This window comes from Formica exsecta, unplaced genomic scaffold, assembly GCF_003651465.1.
Source record: "Formica exsecta isolate Colony F162 unplaced genomic scaffold, ASM365146v1 scaffold282, whole genome shotgun sequence".
Classification (NCBI taxonomy): Eukaryota; Metazoa; Arthropoda; class Insecta; order Hymenoptera; family Formicidae; genus Formica; species Formica exsecta.
Window position 1 is genome coordinate 142,496 of NW_021850084.1, and position 12,251 is coordinate 154,746.

The following is a 12,251-nucleotide window of genomic DNA, read 5'->3' on the forward strand; positions in this document are numbered from 1 at the left end:
AAAGTCGATGGTCTATTCATTATCGCAGGACAATGATACCCTGATAGTGCAACGAGGGAATTTATATATTTTAACTGAGTTTTTCTCTCTCTCTCTCTCTCTCTCTCTTTTCTCTCACTGTTCTGACTACGTAATCAACTATGAATCTTTCGCTTGGAAAGTCCTTCGCGGCAACTTGGCATCTATTAAAATTAATGACGTACACTACACTTTCAATGCGCTGTCAGTTGCTAAGGGCCTCAAGTCGAGTATCATTTGATGTGTGATTCGCACCTTGTGGTATGTTGCTGACTCCGCTCAGAGTTGTTATCAATTATTCCAAGAATGATAGTCATTAATCGAAGACTTACATATAACCTTTTCGCAATTTTTTTATTTATTTATTTATTTATTCATGTAAGAACCGATAAATCAATAATTTTGTCACATAATTTATTGATTTAACATTCATCCTACTCTTTACTTCTTTTAAATTTTGTAACAATTTTTTTTTTTTAATTTTTATTTCTTGTTATTATATAAAGACAGATCAGATTTTTATTTTTAATATTTTTTTTTACTTTATCAAAATTATGAACATATTTTTGTTGGACTTTTAATAATTTTATTTTACCTATTCGCATTTAATTTAAATGATATTTCTCTCGTTTTCTTGCAATTCTGCGCGATCTATATCTCCGAGAAACTCGGGTTTAATTTCGAACGTGACGAGAAAATATTTGTATAAATTTAAATATTTCCTAAGAGTAATTAAATTAATTTAAGATCGTAAGCGATAAAAATTTTCGTCGACGACTTTTAAAATACGTCGTACAGAGTAATGCTGTAATTAAGAATGCAATGATCTCGTTCATCTCCGTCAAAGCTCTTCTCGAAAAATGCGACGATAATCGCGACGGGTATTTTTGAACGGCGGGGGAGGAATCACGTTCCGTATTGTCGGCCGCCAATTTGTAAGCCGCCGGCGGAAGCCTTACGTATTCAACGATGACTCACATTTCCAGGAGAGTCTAACTCATCCCCTTTCTCACCCACGACAATGCATCGCGCCATTGTTTCCCTCCCCGGGTCCGAAATCGACTGCTCCTCTACGATATGACATGCTTCACCCAGTTTCTCTCCTCTTTTTTTCTTCCGTCTCCAACACGTCGCGGACTCCGCCATTTCTACGCAAAATCGCTGTAATTTTCATTTAAACGTTTATTTCAGTTCGTTCATTCTTGAGAACGACGATAAAAAGGGTTGGAATAATTCGTATAAAGCTATTTCAGGTTCCATCTAAATTGGAAATAAAAAGCCAGCATTTTTATTTTAAGCTCTCAAACGACGATTATTATTAAAGTGTCGATTTTTACTCGCAATAAAATTTTTATCCCTCAAAAAAGAATGTTGTGGTTATTAAAAAAAAAAAATCGTATAAAGATCGTCGAAAATAAAATGACAAATTGATAGCCGATTGCACTATTAAATTATGCTGATAAGAATAAAATAATTCTCAGTTTTAAAAATAAGGTATCAATACGATAATAAAATTACAGGAAAGAGTTCGTCGTAATAATAAAGAATTCAAAGAATTTATCGAATCATTTCTTCAGCGCTCAATACAATTTCGTAATAAATTGCATCGAGCGAATAATTATTTATTAGAATGAGATACGCTATGTGATCCAGATAGAAACACGCCGCTAAGCTCCGAGAAAATGATAATCTCGAGCTTGGAGCTGGTCATTCGAACGACGATAAGATTACGATTTTATTAAACAAATATAGGCGAGATAAACACAGACTCGCCGGGATAGGATATACCATTAGTGTCTTAATGACCGTTCCCTTCGGTGCCGTGTCAGTTAAAGTCTCGATCGATGACGATGCTACCTTGATCAACGGTTTGGTGTACGAATGAAAAAAAGGGACAACTTTGGAGCACAATATCTGGCCTTAATGAGCCATTTGCACACCTTGCAATGTAATGTTCCTTATTATACTATATTTTTCTTTAATATAAAATTTTTTTGGGGGGATATGTCAAAATTGGTGTAAAAGAGAAATAAATGAGAAAATGAGTGACCATGCTATTTTTAGTTTGTATTTTTTCTCAGAGAATTGCAAAAAAATAATATATGTTTATACATATGTCTTAATATTTATATATTTAAATATTTATATACTTAAATATTTTATACATATATATACTTAATATATTTTATTTAAAATACGAATTATGTATTAAATGCCAGTGATTAGCACACCAATTATGAAGTAATTTAACAATAGCTTCGAGATGTATGTGCTAATAAAAAAAAAAAAAAAAAAAAAAAAAAAAATTATTAACAATAGCTTCGAGATGTATGTGCTAATAAAAAAAAAAAAAAACAAGAATTACATTTAATTAAAAAACAAGAAATTAATTTTATACTCTTGTCACGACATGGGATGAGTTCTCGAACTTTGTTTGGAGATTTTTATGCGAGGAAATAAATTACGGAACAAGATTTATACGCGCGTCTCTAAATAAGAATAGAATTTCTGTTTCTTTTTTCTGCGCGAGAGAGTTATTACGATTTATTACTGTTTCCCTCGTGCTTTTTAATTCCGTATTCTATTCTACGTCGAATCACGGCACATGTTTGCCGGTCAATTAAGAAATTCACGGCGCGATCCTCACCGGTCCGGTAACGCAGAAGAGGCGAACGCATGTTGTCGGTGAATGTCCGCGGGGGTCGTCGACCCAGGCCCGACCATCAACCGGAGAAAAGAGGAGGTCTCGCTTGTCTTCCTCTCGACTTTAACACAGAGTCTCGTCTTTTGCGCCGCTTCCAGTCGACCGACACTGCCTGCCTTCGACCTTGATCCTCGATGCTGAAAACCTTCGGCCGCGACCGATTATCCTCCGTAATACGATGTCGTCATCGAGCCATGAAAGCCCGAAAGGCCGTTTTGCTACTTCTCTCTCTCTCTCTCTCTAGCGCAATTTGCGCGTTATAAGATCCCTTCCTGATATATACGGTGTCCCATGCAGAAAACTCGATATTTCATCAAGATAAATCGTACTAGCTGTCGTAAAAATTCTCAAATAAATCGAAATAATGTTTTCGAAAGCGATCGATAACAATACATTATCGAAGATTGTTGCGAGAAATTCTCTCTCGAGGTTTATTTAATTTTAATTAATTAATACGCTAAACAATTAAAATTAATTTATACACTCTTATTTCATATTTTTTTAAGTAATAAACTCATAATTATGTTCACATTTCGAGCAGAGTCTCGAAATCATTGCCAAGATATCGTCAAATAGTACTGTTTGAAATCATTGCAAATTAATTTTTTTAATGAAAAATATAGTTAAAAAATAATCAAGCTGTTTATTTTATTAAATATCAATATTTATCAATTTTATTTTATTTTATTTTAATTTAATTTAATTTTTTTATTATCTCTAATTATCCAAAGAATTATCTGGGGACAATATTATTCACATTATCAATAAAGAAATCTTCCCACGTCATATACTCATCTTCCTTTCATTCTTCTTTCAGCAACTGTTTCGCAGTCAACCGCAAGGCGCGACACCGCAACAACTGCAATTACTTCAGCAGCAGCAGCAACAGCAGCAGCAGCAGTACCTGGCCGCGTCCCAGGCGCAACAGCAGCAGCAACAACAGCAGCAGCAGAATTTCCCCACGGCCCCGTATACCGTTATCAGCGGTCAGGAACCTTACGTAGGGGCATTGATAGCCGGCGCACCGCCGCCAGTCGTACCGCAGTACTATGGGGTCGGGCCCTGGGTCTATCCGGCCGGTCTGCTCCCGCAGGCGCCACCCCAAGCGGCCGCACCACCGCCACCCCGGCGACCGCTCACCCCCTCCTCGGCGGCGGCCGCGGCCGCTGCCGCACAGGACACCGCGAATAATCTGGCACAAACGGTGAGCTAATTATAAGCGCTGCCAGAGATAATTATAAATCTGCGCGGAGAGAAGATGGGAAAAAAGGAGTCCCAATATTTATAAATTATATTTGAAAAACTGTAAAAATATAAAAAGGATATGCTCCCACTGCCTCTGCACCACATCGCGTTATAAAGAAATTATTATTGTAAAATCTAGACTTCGCGAAGAACATTGATGTGAGTTAAAAATTATCTAGGATATATATATATCTTTACAAATTCGAAGAATGAAAATTTCACAATTTTTGGCAAGATTTTTAATGAGAAATCATCTCCCTTTTTTAAAATAAAAACACGATAATGAATCCCTGGGATGACATGCTCGCTCGGTGCACGTGCTTTCAAATAAATCGAGCCGCACGAGAGTATCGCGATGAACCATGACCATTAAATGAAGGGGTTAAATTTAGACGGGGTAAGATTGAGTGTTTAGGAATTAGCGCGTACTGCGAATTAGGTGTTTCTAATCCTGTAATAGCTATTTTCTCTCTTGTGTTGCCGCCTCTGTGTCGCGAATAACCGATGATACCTGTTTTCTCTGTGCTTGACGTACCATGAGAAGCGCTTATTGTGCCAATTAGAAGCCGCCACATTGCTCTCCTCAATTGTAGCCAAATGTTTCGCTGCAGTGACAAGTGAAGGAAAACGTGGGAGTGTGTGCGAGATACCGGGAGATCTGTTCTCGATTTATAAAATTAAACGTTCAATTTGGCGAGTTCACGTCTATTGTATATTTATGTGCAGTGCAATACAAACATAATTAAATGTAATTCAAACAGGAATCTGAGCTACTTAAACTGAAAATTGTGCAAACGTTCAGATCTGCCCAAGATTTTAATATTTTTTTCGGAAAGTTACAAAAAAATCCTTTACGTTTGAAAGTAAAAGTTTCGATACAATGTAATTCAGTTTTTATAAAAACCGCAAGGAGTAGCTTTAATCAAATTTTTTTTCTACTTTCTTTTAATTTACTATTTTCAATTTTAAGAATAATTGTTCCGAGATTATATTATCAATACTCTTAATAATATGTTTCTGCAATATAATTAATTAACGTAATGCAATAAATTATTTTACAGGTTCAAGGTCAGTATCAGGTGATACCGGCTTACTACGATCAAAACGGTTCCATCGTCATGGGAGGCGTTCGCGGTCTGAGTTCAGCGGCGACTCCCATGAGATTAGTTAGCCCCGCGCCAGTTCTCGTGAACAGAGCCCCGTCTCAGCCTCCACCGGGTCCACCGGCACCGCCACCACCGAACCTATATTCCCAGCCGACCCCGACATCTCACAGCAACGCCACACCCGGCGAATGTCTAGGTGAGCCTAACGGGAATCTCTTAGTTTCTGGTACTACTACTGTTCTCCTTGTATAAACATACTTGTAAGAAACCTTGTAAAATCGTGTATGTAACATTTTGTAAAGATATATCTCTCTCTCTGTCCTTTCCTCGTCGTGTAATACGTGTGTAAATGCATGACCGTGTGCTATGACAAGAACGTTGTCCGATTATGATAATAACCAGTGTCAACGTTTGATCGTTTTCCTCTTTACGATTAACTCGTCTGTTTCCTGTAAATATGCGCGAAACACACTCCACTGTATATTGTGATTAAAAGAAGAGAAAAGAGGAAGCCATTGATAAGACGGCTCACGTGTCGTAAATGGGTGTATAGGACAACGATACCTGATGAACCTTTCGAACAAAAGATTATTTTGCGTAATAATAGAGATACTATTGTCATTGGTCGTCACATATAGTAGCGTCGAATTTTAAAAATTTAAAGTTTGTGAAATGAAAGAATGTTTATGAATTAAACATTTAGTGGATTGTTGCAACTTTTTACTCTAACTGCGATAAAAAATGAATATGTGGAAACTGGAGAATTCATATCATATATTTTATAATTTAAGTCAGCTATAGTCATATAAAAAAGATAAATTCTAAATTTTTAGAGAAAGAAAAATGGTAATTATTAATATGAGAGAAAAATTGGGTGGAGTTCCGAATAGGTGAACCCTCCGATTTTTTTGAAACTACACTATTTTTTGTATTTTTGAACGCTGATTACGAATATGATAATGAAAATTTGCGACAAGGTCATTTTCAAGGTCAAAACAAAAAAAAACTGAAAAAATATAACTTTTTAGACATTATTTCAATAAATATTGATGTAACAAAAAAATGTTTCAAATAAAGGTTGCAGTTCTTAAAAAAATACATTATTTATGTTCTATAAATTTTTTGCGTGAAACTGAAAGTTTTCGAGAAAATCGATGTTAAAGACTAAAAACGGCGGGTGAAGTTCCGAACAGTGCTCACCTCTGATTTTTTTTGAAACTCAGTATTCTTACGTATTTTGATGCACTGATTACGAATATCATAATGAAAATTGGTGCATCTCTTATTTTCATAGTGAAAATCATGAAAAACCCATAACAATTTTAGATCTTACAGAGAAAAACATTTTATGTCCTATTAATTTTTACCGTACGATAGTTTTCAACAAAAACGATGGAATCTAAATCTTATATCTGTTCTCCCATCTAAGCATGTACTTTGCAGTACATATACGATTCCACATGGGTTTACAACTTTCCACGCAGAGCGAGGTTCCACGCAAACCTATTTGTCTAGTTTTTCGGAACTTCACCCGCCGTTTTTAGTCTTTAACATCGATTTTCTCGAAAACTTTCAGTTTCACGCAAAAAATTTATAGAACATAAATAATGTATTTTTTTAAGAACTGCAACCTTTATTTGAAACATTTTTTTGTTACATCAATATTTATTAAAATAATGTCTAAAAAGTTATATTTTTTCAGTTTTTTTGAGTTTTGACCTTGAAAATGACCTTGTCGCAAATTTTCATTATCACATTTGTAATCAGCGTTAAAAAATACAAAAAATAGTGTAGTTTCAAAAAAATCGGAGGGTTCACCTATTCGGAACTTTATCCGAAAAATTTATTGCCGTATAAACTGGGAACATATATTTACTTTACTTTTTTCTCCCTGCTTTTAAATTTTCTACGTATTATCAGAAAAGAGATTATAATATGAAATCACAAAACTTCTTATCACTAGAGATTGTGAATAGCTAATAATTTCCCTCGCGATTACATAATCCTTTTCTCGGAAATACAACCCGCGATATAATCATGATCCTGATATGAAAGTCGAAACGTTTCACACGCGAACGATCGCCGAAATTTTATTTTTCCGGATTCGGAGGGTAATCTGTTGTCCTATCTACACATGCGATCGCAAGCGGCGTGATGTGTATTTTACCTCTAGGCTTCTCACTGCGTAGACGGTGTAAGGTTCGGTATAACATACGCTAATCACACTTACGACGACTAAGAGAGCGCGTGTGGGTTTCGCGGGCTTTTGGTGCAGGTCTGGCAGCGTGCAGCGCAGCGGCAGTGGTCGCGCAAGCCCAGGCGGTTGCGGTGCAACAGGCGCAGCAGCAAGGCTCGGGACTTGCCGCGGGTTTAGCGGCCCTAGGATACGGCGGTTCCCCGCTCGGGGCACTGGGCTCACCTGCCCAACTACAGAATACAGGTATATCATCGTCAACATCTTCCTCGGGCGTATTGTCCTCGTGTGCCCTCGGAGAATCCTCTCTTATCCTCTAGGAAGCCGACGATCTTCTCCGGTCCCTTAGAGCGCGCGATTCTCCTTTCATCGATCTATCTCAATCCAAGCCTGTATATTTAAAAAAAAAAATAGAGATCGCATGTAACGAAGCTTCCCGTAAGTTTGTATCACATAATTTTCATTTTTTTTTATTTTTTTTTATTATGGATTGGAAGTAAACTTTGTCAACTTAAAAAATTTTGTATATATAATCAGTGTAACATCGATAACTTTCAAAGTCACGGGCCATTTTTCAAGAAATGCAAAGTAAGTATGCGCTTGTATGAAAAACAAGTATGCATATTAAGTGGTCAAGAGAAAGACAGAAAAGGTAGAAAAATTTGGGTCGCTGCATATATTGTAATTATTTGTCGATAGTTGCAGAATATATATGGTAGGATCTGTGTAAAGATCTGTACGAAGAGAAAGAGAGAAATTCGTATATATATATATAATTTATTACAATATTAAAAATAAGAAATTTGAAATATTCTAAGTTTTTTTTCAACTCAAGCGCTTTTTTCCTGGGACCAGAGAATTCCTTTCGGCTCTCTACATTGGTGGTGTGTGTACGGATTTTCATATACAAAAAAACAAAACAACCTGTTCTTGCATGCTTCATATAACCTGATTGATTTGTATTTTCGTGTTAAACATAATCAACCCTCTCTCAGTCACGCGCCTTTCTCAGTAGAGCGTTTGTGCCGATTTGTTGATTATCGTAATCCTTTCGATATCGTCACGTCTTTTAACATGCTCGATATCGGTCGACCTCGAGCACCTCGTGTTAAGATGACGGTGTCCGTCTTGTGTGCAGGTTTAGGCCTCGGTGCGTCTTCGACCGGCAGACGAGATTCCTTTGATAGAAATACTTCAGCCTTCAGTCCAAGCTTGGAATATAGCCGGGCGAAGTGGCCTCAGAGTTACGGCGCCCTCGGTAAGGATCGCTTTGTTGTGTGTGAAATGTATTCTGATATACAGGATGTGGGGCATCTAAAGTGATAAGCTTGCGAATATTCTCGTTGCACACATGAAAAATATATGGATAAGTAACGATAACGAGAATTGAAAAAAAAAAAAAAATTATCTTTACTTTATTGAATTTCTTTTGTTAAAATAAAAGACTTTCATTATCGTTTTCTTTCGTATAATGTGACAGCAACGAAGATATTTTCGAGGATTGTGACCGCTTTAGATGCCTATACACAGCTGTGAGACATCTCGGAATCGCCATAGACGCTCGATTTTACCTATGTTGTACATTGTGTCTATAATATATCGTAATTTTCATTTGTACACGTGCTTTTGTATACATAACTCGGCTATGGTAACAACACTACTCTACTCTCTAAAATTGATCCCGACGTTATGAATTATGTTGCGTCCTGATGCTCGAGACGGAAGTGAATAAGCGCGCCAGCAAGGATGTCCGGTTTATGTATCACATAATTTTCATTTTTTTTTTATTTTTTTTTATTATGGATTGGAAGTAAACTTTGTCAACTTAAAAAATTTTGTATATATAATCAGTGTAACATCGATAACTTTCAAAGTCACGGGCCATTTTTCAAGAAATGCAAAGTAAGTATGCGCTTGTATGAAAAACAAGTATGCATATTAAGTGGTCAAGAGAAAGACAGAAAAGGTAGAAAAATTTGGGTCGCTGCATATATTGTAATTATTTGTCGATAGTTGCAGAATATATATGGTAGGATCTGTGTAAAGATCTGTACGAAGAGAAAGAGAGAAATTCGTATATATATATATAATTTATTACAATATTAAAAATAAGAAATTTGAAATATTCTAAGTTTTTTTTCAACTCAAGCGCTTTTTTCCTGGGACCAGAGAATTCCTTTCGGCTCTCTACATTGGTGGTGTGTGTACGGATTTTCATATACAAAAAAACAAAACAACCTGTTCTTGCATGCTTCATATAACCTGATTGATTTGTATTTTCGTGTTAAACATAATCAACCCTCTCTCAGTCACGCGCCTTTCTCAGTAGAGCGTTTGTGCCGATTTGTTGATTATCGTAATCCTTTCGATATCGTCACGTCTTTTAACATGCTCGATATCGGTCGACCTCGAGCACCTCGTGTTAAGATGACGGTGTCCGTCTTGTGTGCAGGTTTAGGCCTCGGTGCGTCTTCGACCGGCAGACGAGATTCCTTTGATAGAAATACTTCAGCCTTCAGTCCAAGCTTGGAATATAGCCGGGCGAAGTGGCCTCAGAGTTACGGCGCCCTCGGTAAGGATCGCTTTGTTGTGTGTGAAATGTATTCTGATATACAGGATGTGGGGCATCTAAAGTGATAAGCTTGCGAATATTCTCGTTGCACACATGAAAAATATATGGATAAGTAACGATAACGAGAATTGAAAAAAAAAAAAAAATTATCTTTACTTTATTGAATTTCTTTTGTTAAAATAAAAGACTTTCATTATCGTTTTCTTTCGTATAATGTGACAGCAACGAAGATATTTTCGAGGATTGTGACCGCTTTAGATGCCTATACACAGCTGTGAGACATCTCGGAATCGCCATAGACGCTCGATTTTACCTATGTTGTACATTGTGTCTATAATATATCGTAATTTTCATTTGTACACGTGCTTTTGTATACATAACTCGGCTATGGTAACAACACTACTCTACTCTCTAAAATTGATCCCGACGTTATGAATTATGTTGCGTCCTGATGCTCGAGACGGAAGTGAATAAGCGCGCCAGCAAGGATGTCCGGTTTAGAGCGATCAGTCCATGCCATTGTAATTCATATAACATTTTAACATAACACGCTGTGCGACTAGATTTAGCCTTTATACATTGTACATTGCTTCTATTAAAAAAACAAAATTTGTACAGAGCATTATTCGTCCTATCAGCGAAATAAGAAGTGTATTCTCTTAATTCTGTAGATACAGGTACTTGAAACACAATGTACCTAGATAAAGTATACCCAAGTACAACCTAAGTATTTTCGTAATATGTGATTTTATATAATTTCAAGATTTATATTATTAAACAAACGTTTAAATTCGTCAAATATTTTTATTTTGTGCTTCCTGATGCTCGAGACGGAAGTGAATAAGCGCGCCAGCAAGGATGTCCGGTTTAGAGCGATCAAGTTCATGCCATTGTAATTCATATAACATTTTAACATAACACGCTGTGCGACTAGATTTAGCCTTTATACATTGTACATTGCTTCTATTAAAAAAACAAAATTTGTACAGAGCATTATTCGTCCTATCAGCGAAATAAGAAGTGTATTCTCTTAATTCTGTAGATACAGGTACTTGAAACACAATGTACCTAGATAAAGTATACCCAAGTACAACCTAAGTATTTTCGTAATATGTGATTTTATATAATTTCAAGATTTATATTATTAAACAAACGTTTAAATTCGTCAAATATTTTTATTTTGTGCTTGATAATTTGTTTTTCTAATATATATATTTGATTTACGCAGGTACAGTTACTGCGTCACCGAGTCCTCTAGGATTGTCATTAACACCGCCACCGACCTTAGGCGGATCCTTAGGTGGTCTTGTCGGAGGAGCCAGTCGAGTATCAGCGGCTCCTGGTGCCGAAGCCAAATTTCGTGCTAGCGCGGTTCCGGCTCTGACAGCCAACGGAGTGTTTGGTTCTAGTAGCTCTCTGTTTCCCAACCTCGTGGGCAAACCTGGTCGCGGAGGTGCCGCTAATATCAGCGATAAGAATCCCGGAGGACGGTCTCGACTATTGGAAGATTTTCGAAATAATCGGTTAGTAAAATTTATATCTCTTAAGGTCTTCTTTTATTAAATTATATCAACGACCAATAACCATCACCATTTTTTTTTTTTTTATTATACATCGAAATACATTAGTTTGTCGAATGTCATAGTTTATGATTGATAAAATAGATTGATAAAATTATATCGAAGAGACATTTTTGGTTAACCTCTTTTAAATAGTTTATTACATCTTCTCTTCTTAGCAAAAATAGACTCATGACACTTGATTTGAATATATGTATGTAGCTATTTATCTAGAAAAGTAATAAAGTTTACGATATGTGTTTCAAATTTTATCGAATATTGTCGCATGCGAAATGATTCAATGTAATATTATAAGAAATAAATAAATTACATAATTTTTTTTTCTTTTGATGTGGCTATCAAGTAGCATTATCATAATGCAATATCAGCTGAACAATGCGCTAATAACTTAAACGTACTTCTTTCTTTCCAGGTTTCCGAGTCTTCAATTACGTGATTTAGCTAATCATATAGTTGAATTCAGTCAAGATCAGCATGGCTCACGATTTATTCAGCAGAAATTGGAGCGAGCCTCGGCCAATGAAAAACAACTCGTATTTCAAGAAATCCTCTCCTCTGCATATTCCCTCATGACGGACGTCTTTGGAAATTATGTCATTCAGAAATTCTTTGAATATGGTACACCGGAACAGAAATCAACTCTCGCTCAAAAGGTAAATTCCACATTTTTACGTGGAAAAAAATTATTTTAATAAAAAAAATCGATCAAAACTAATTTAATCTAACAATTTTGTTTCTATAGAATGTATCAAAGTAAATTTTAACGCGTTTAAAGATAACTTTTGACTTTAGATAGTCAGGTTATCAATAAATGCTAGTAATAAAATTATAA

The 12,251-nt window shown here is 36.1% G+C and overlaps 1 protein-coding gene across 1 annotated transcript in view; it reads left to right on the plus strand.

The window, feature by feature from the left end:
- LOC115237251 (pumilio homolog 2-like) overlaps positions 1-12,251 on the plus strand; it is a 92,441-nt gene that overhangs the window by 75,201 nt on the left and 4,989 nt on the right. Inside the window, exons 10-15 of the mRNA XM_029810191.1 lie at positions 3,540-3,926; positions 5,029-5,269; positions 7,349-7,513; positions 8,406-8,525; positions 11,068-11,362; positions 11,832-12,072. Coding sequence (XP_029666051.1) covers positions 3,540-3,926; positions 5,029-5,269; positions 7,349-7,513; positions 8,406-8,525; positions 11,068-11,362; positions 11,832-12,072 — 1,449 coding nt within the window. The remainder of the gene's footprint in view (positions 1-3,539; positions 3,927-5,028; positions 5,270-7,348; positions 7,514-8,405; positions 8,526-11,067; positions 11,363-11,831; positions 12,073-12,251) is intronic.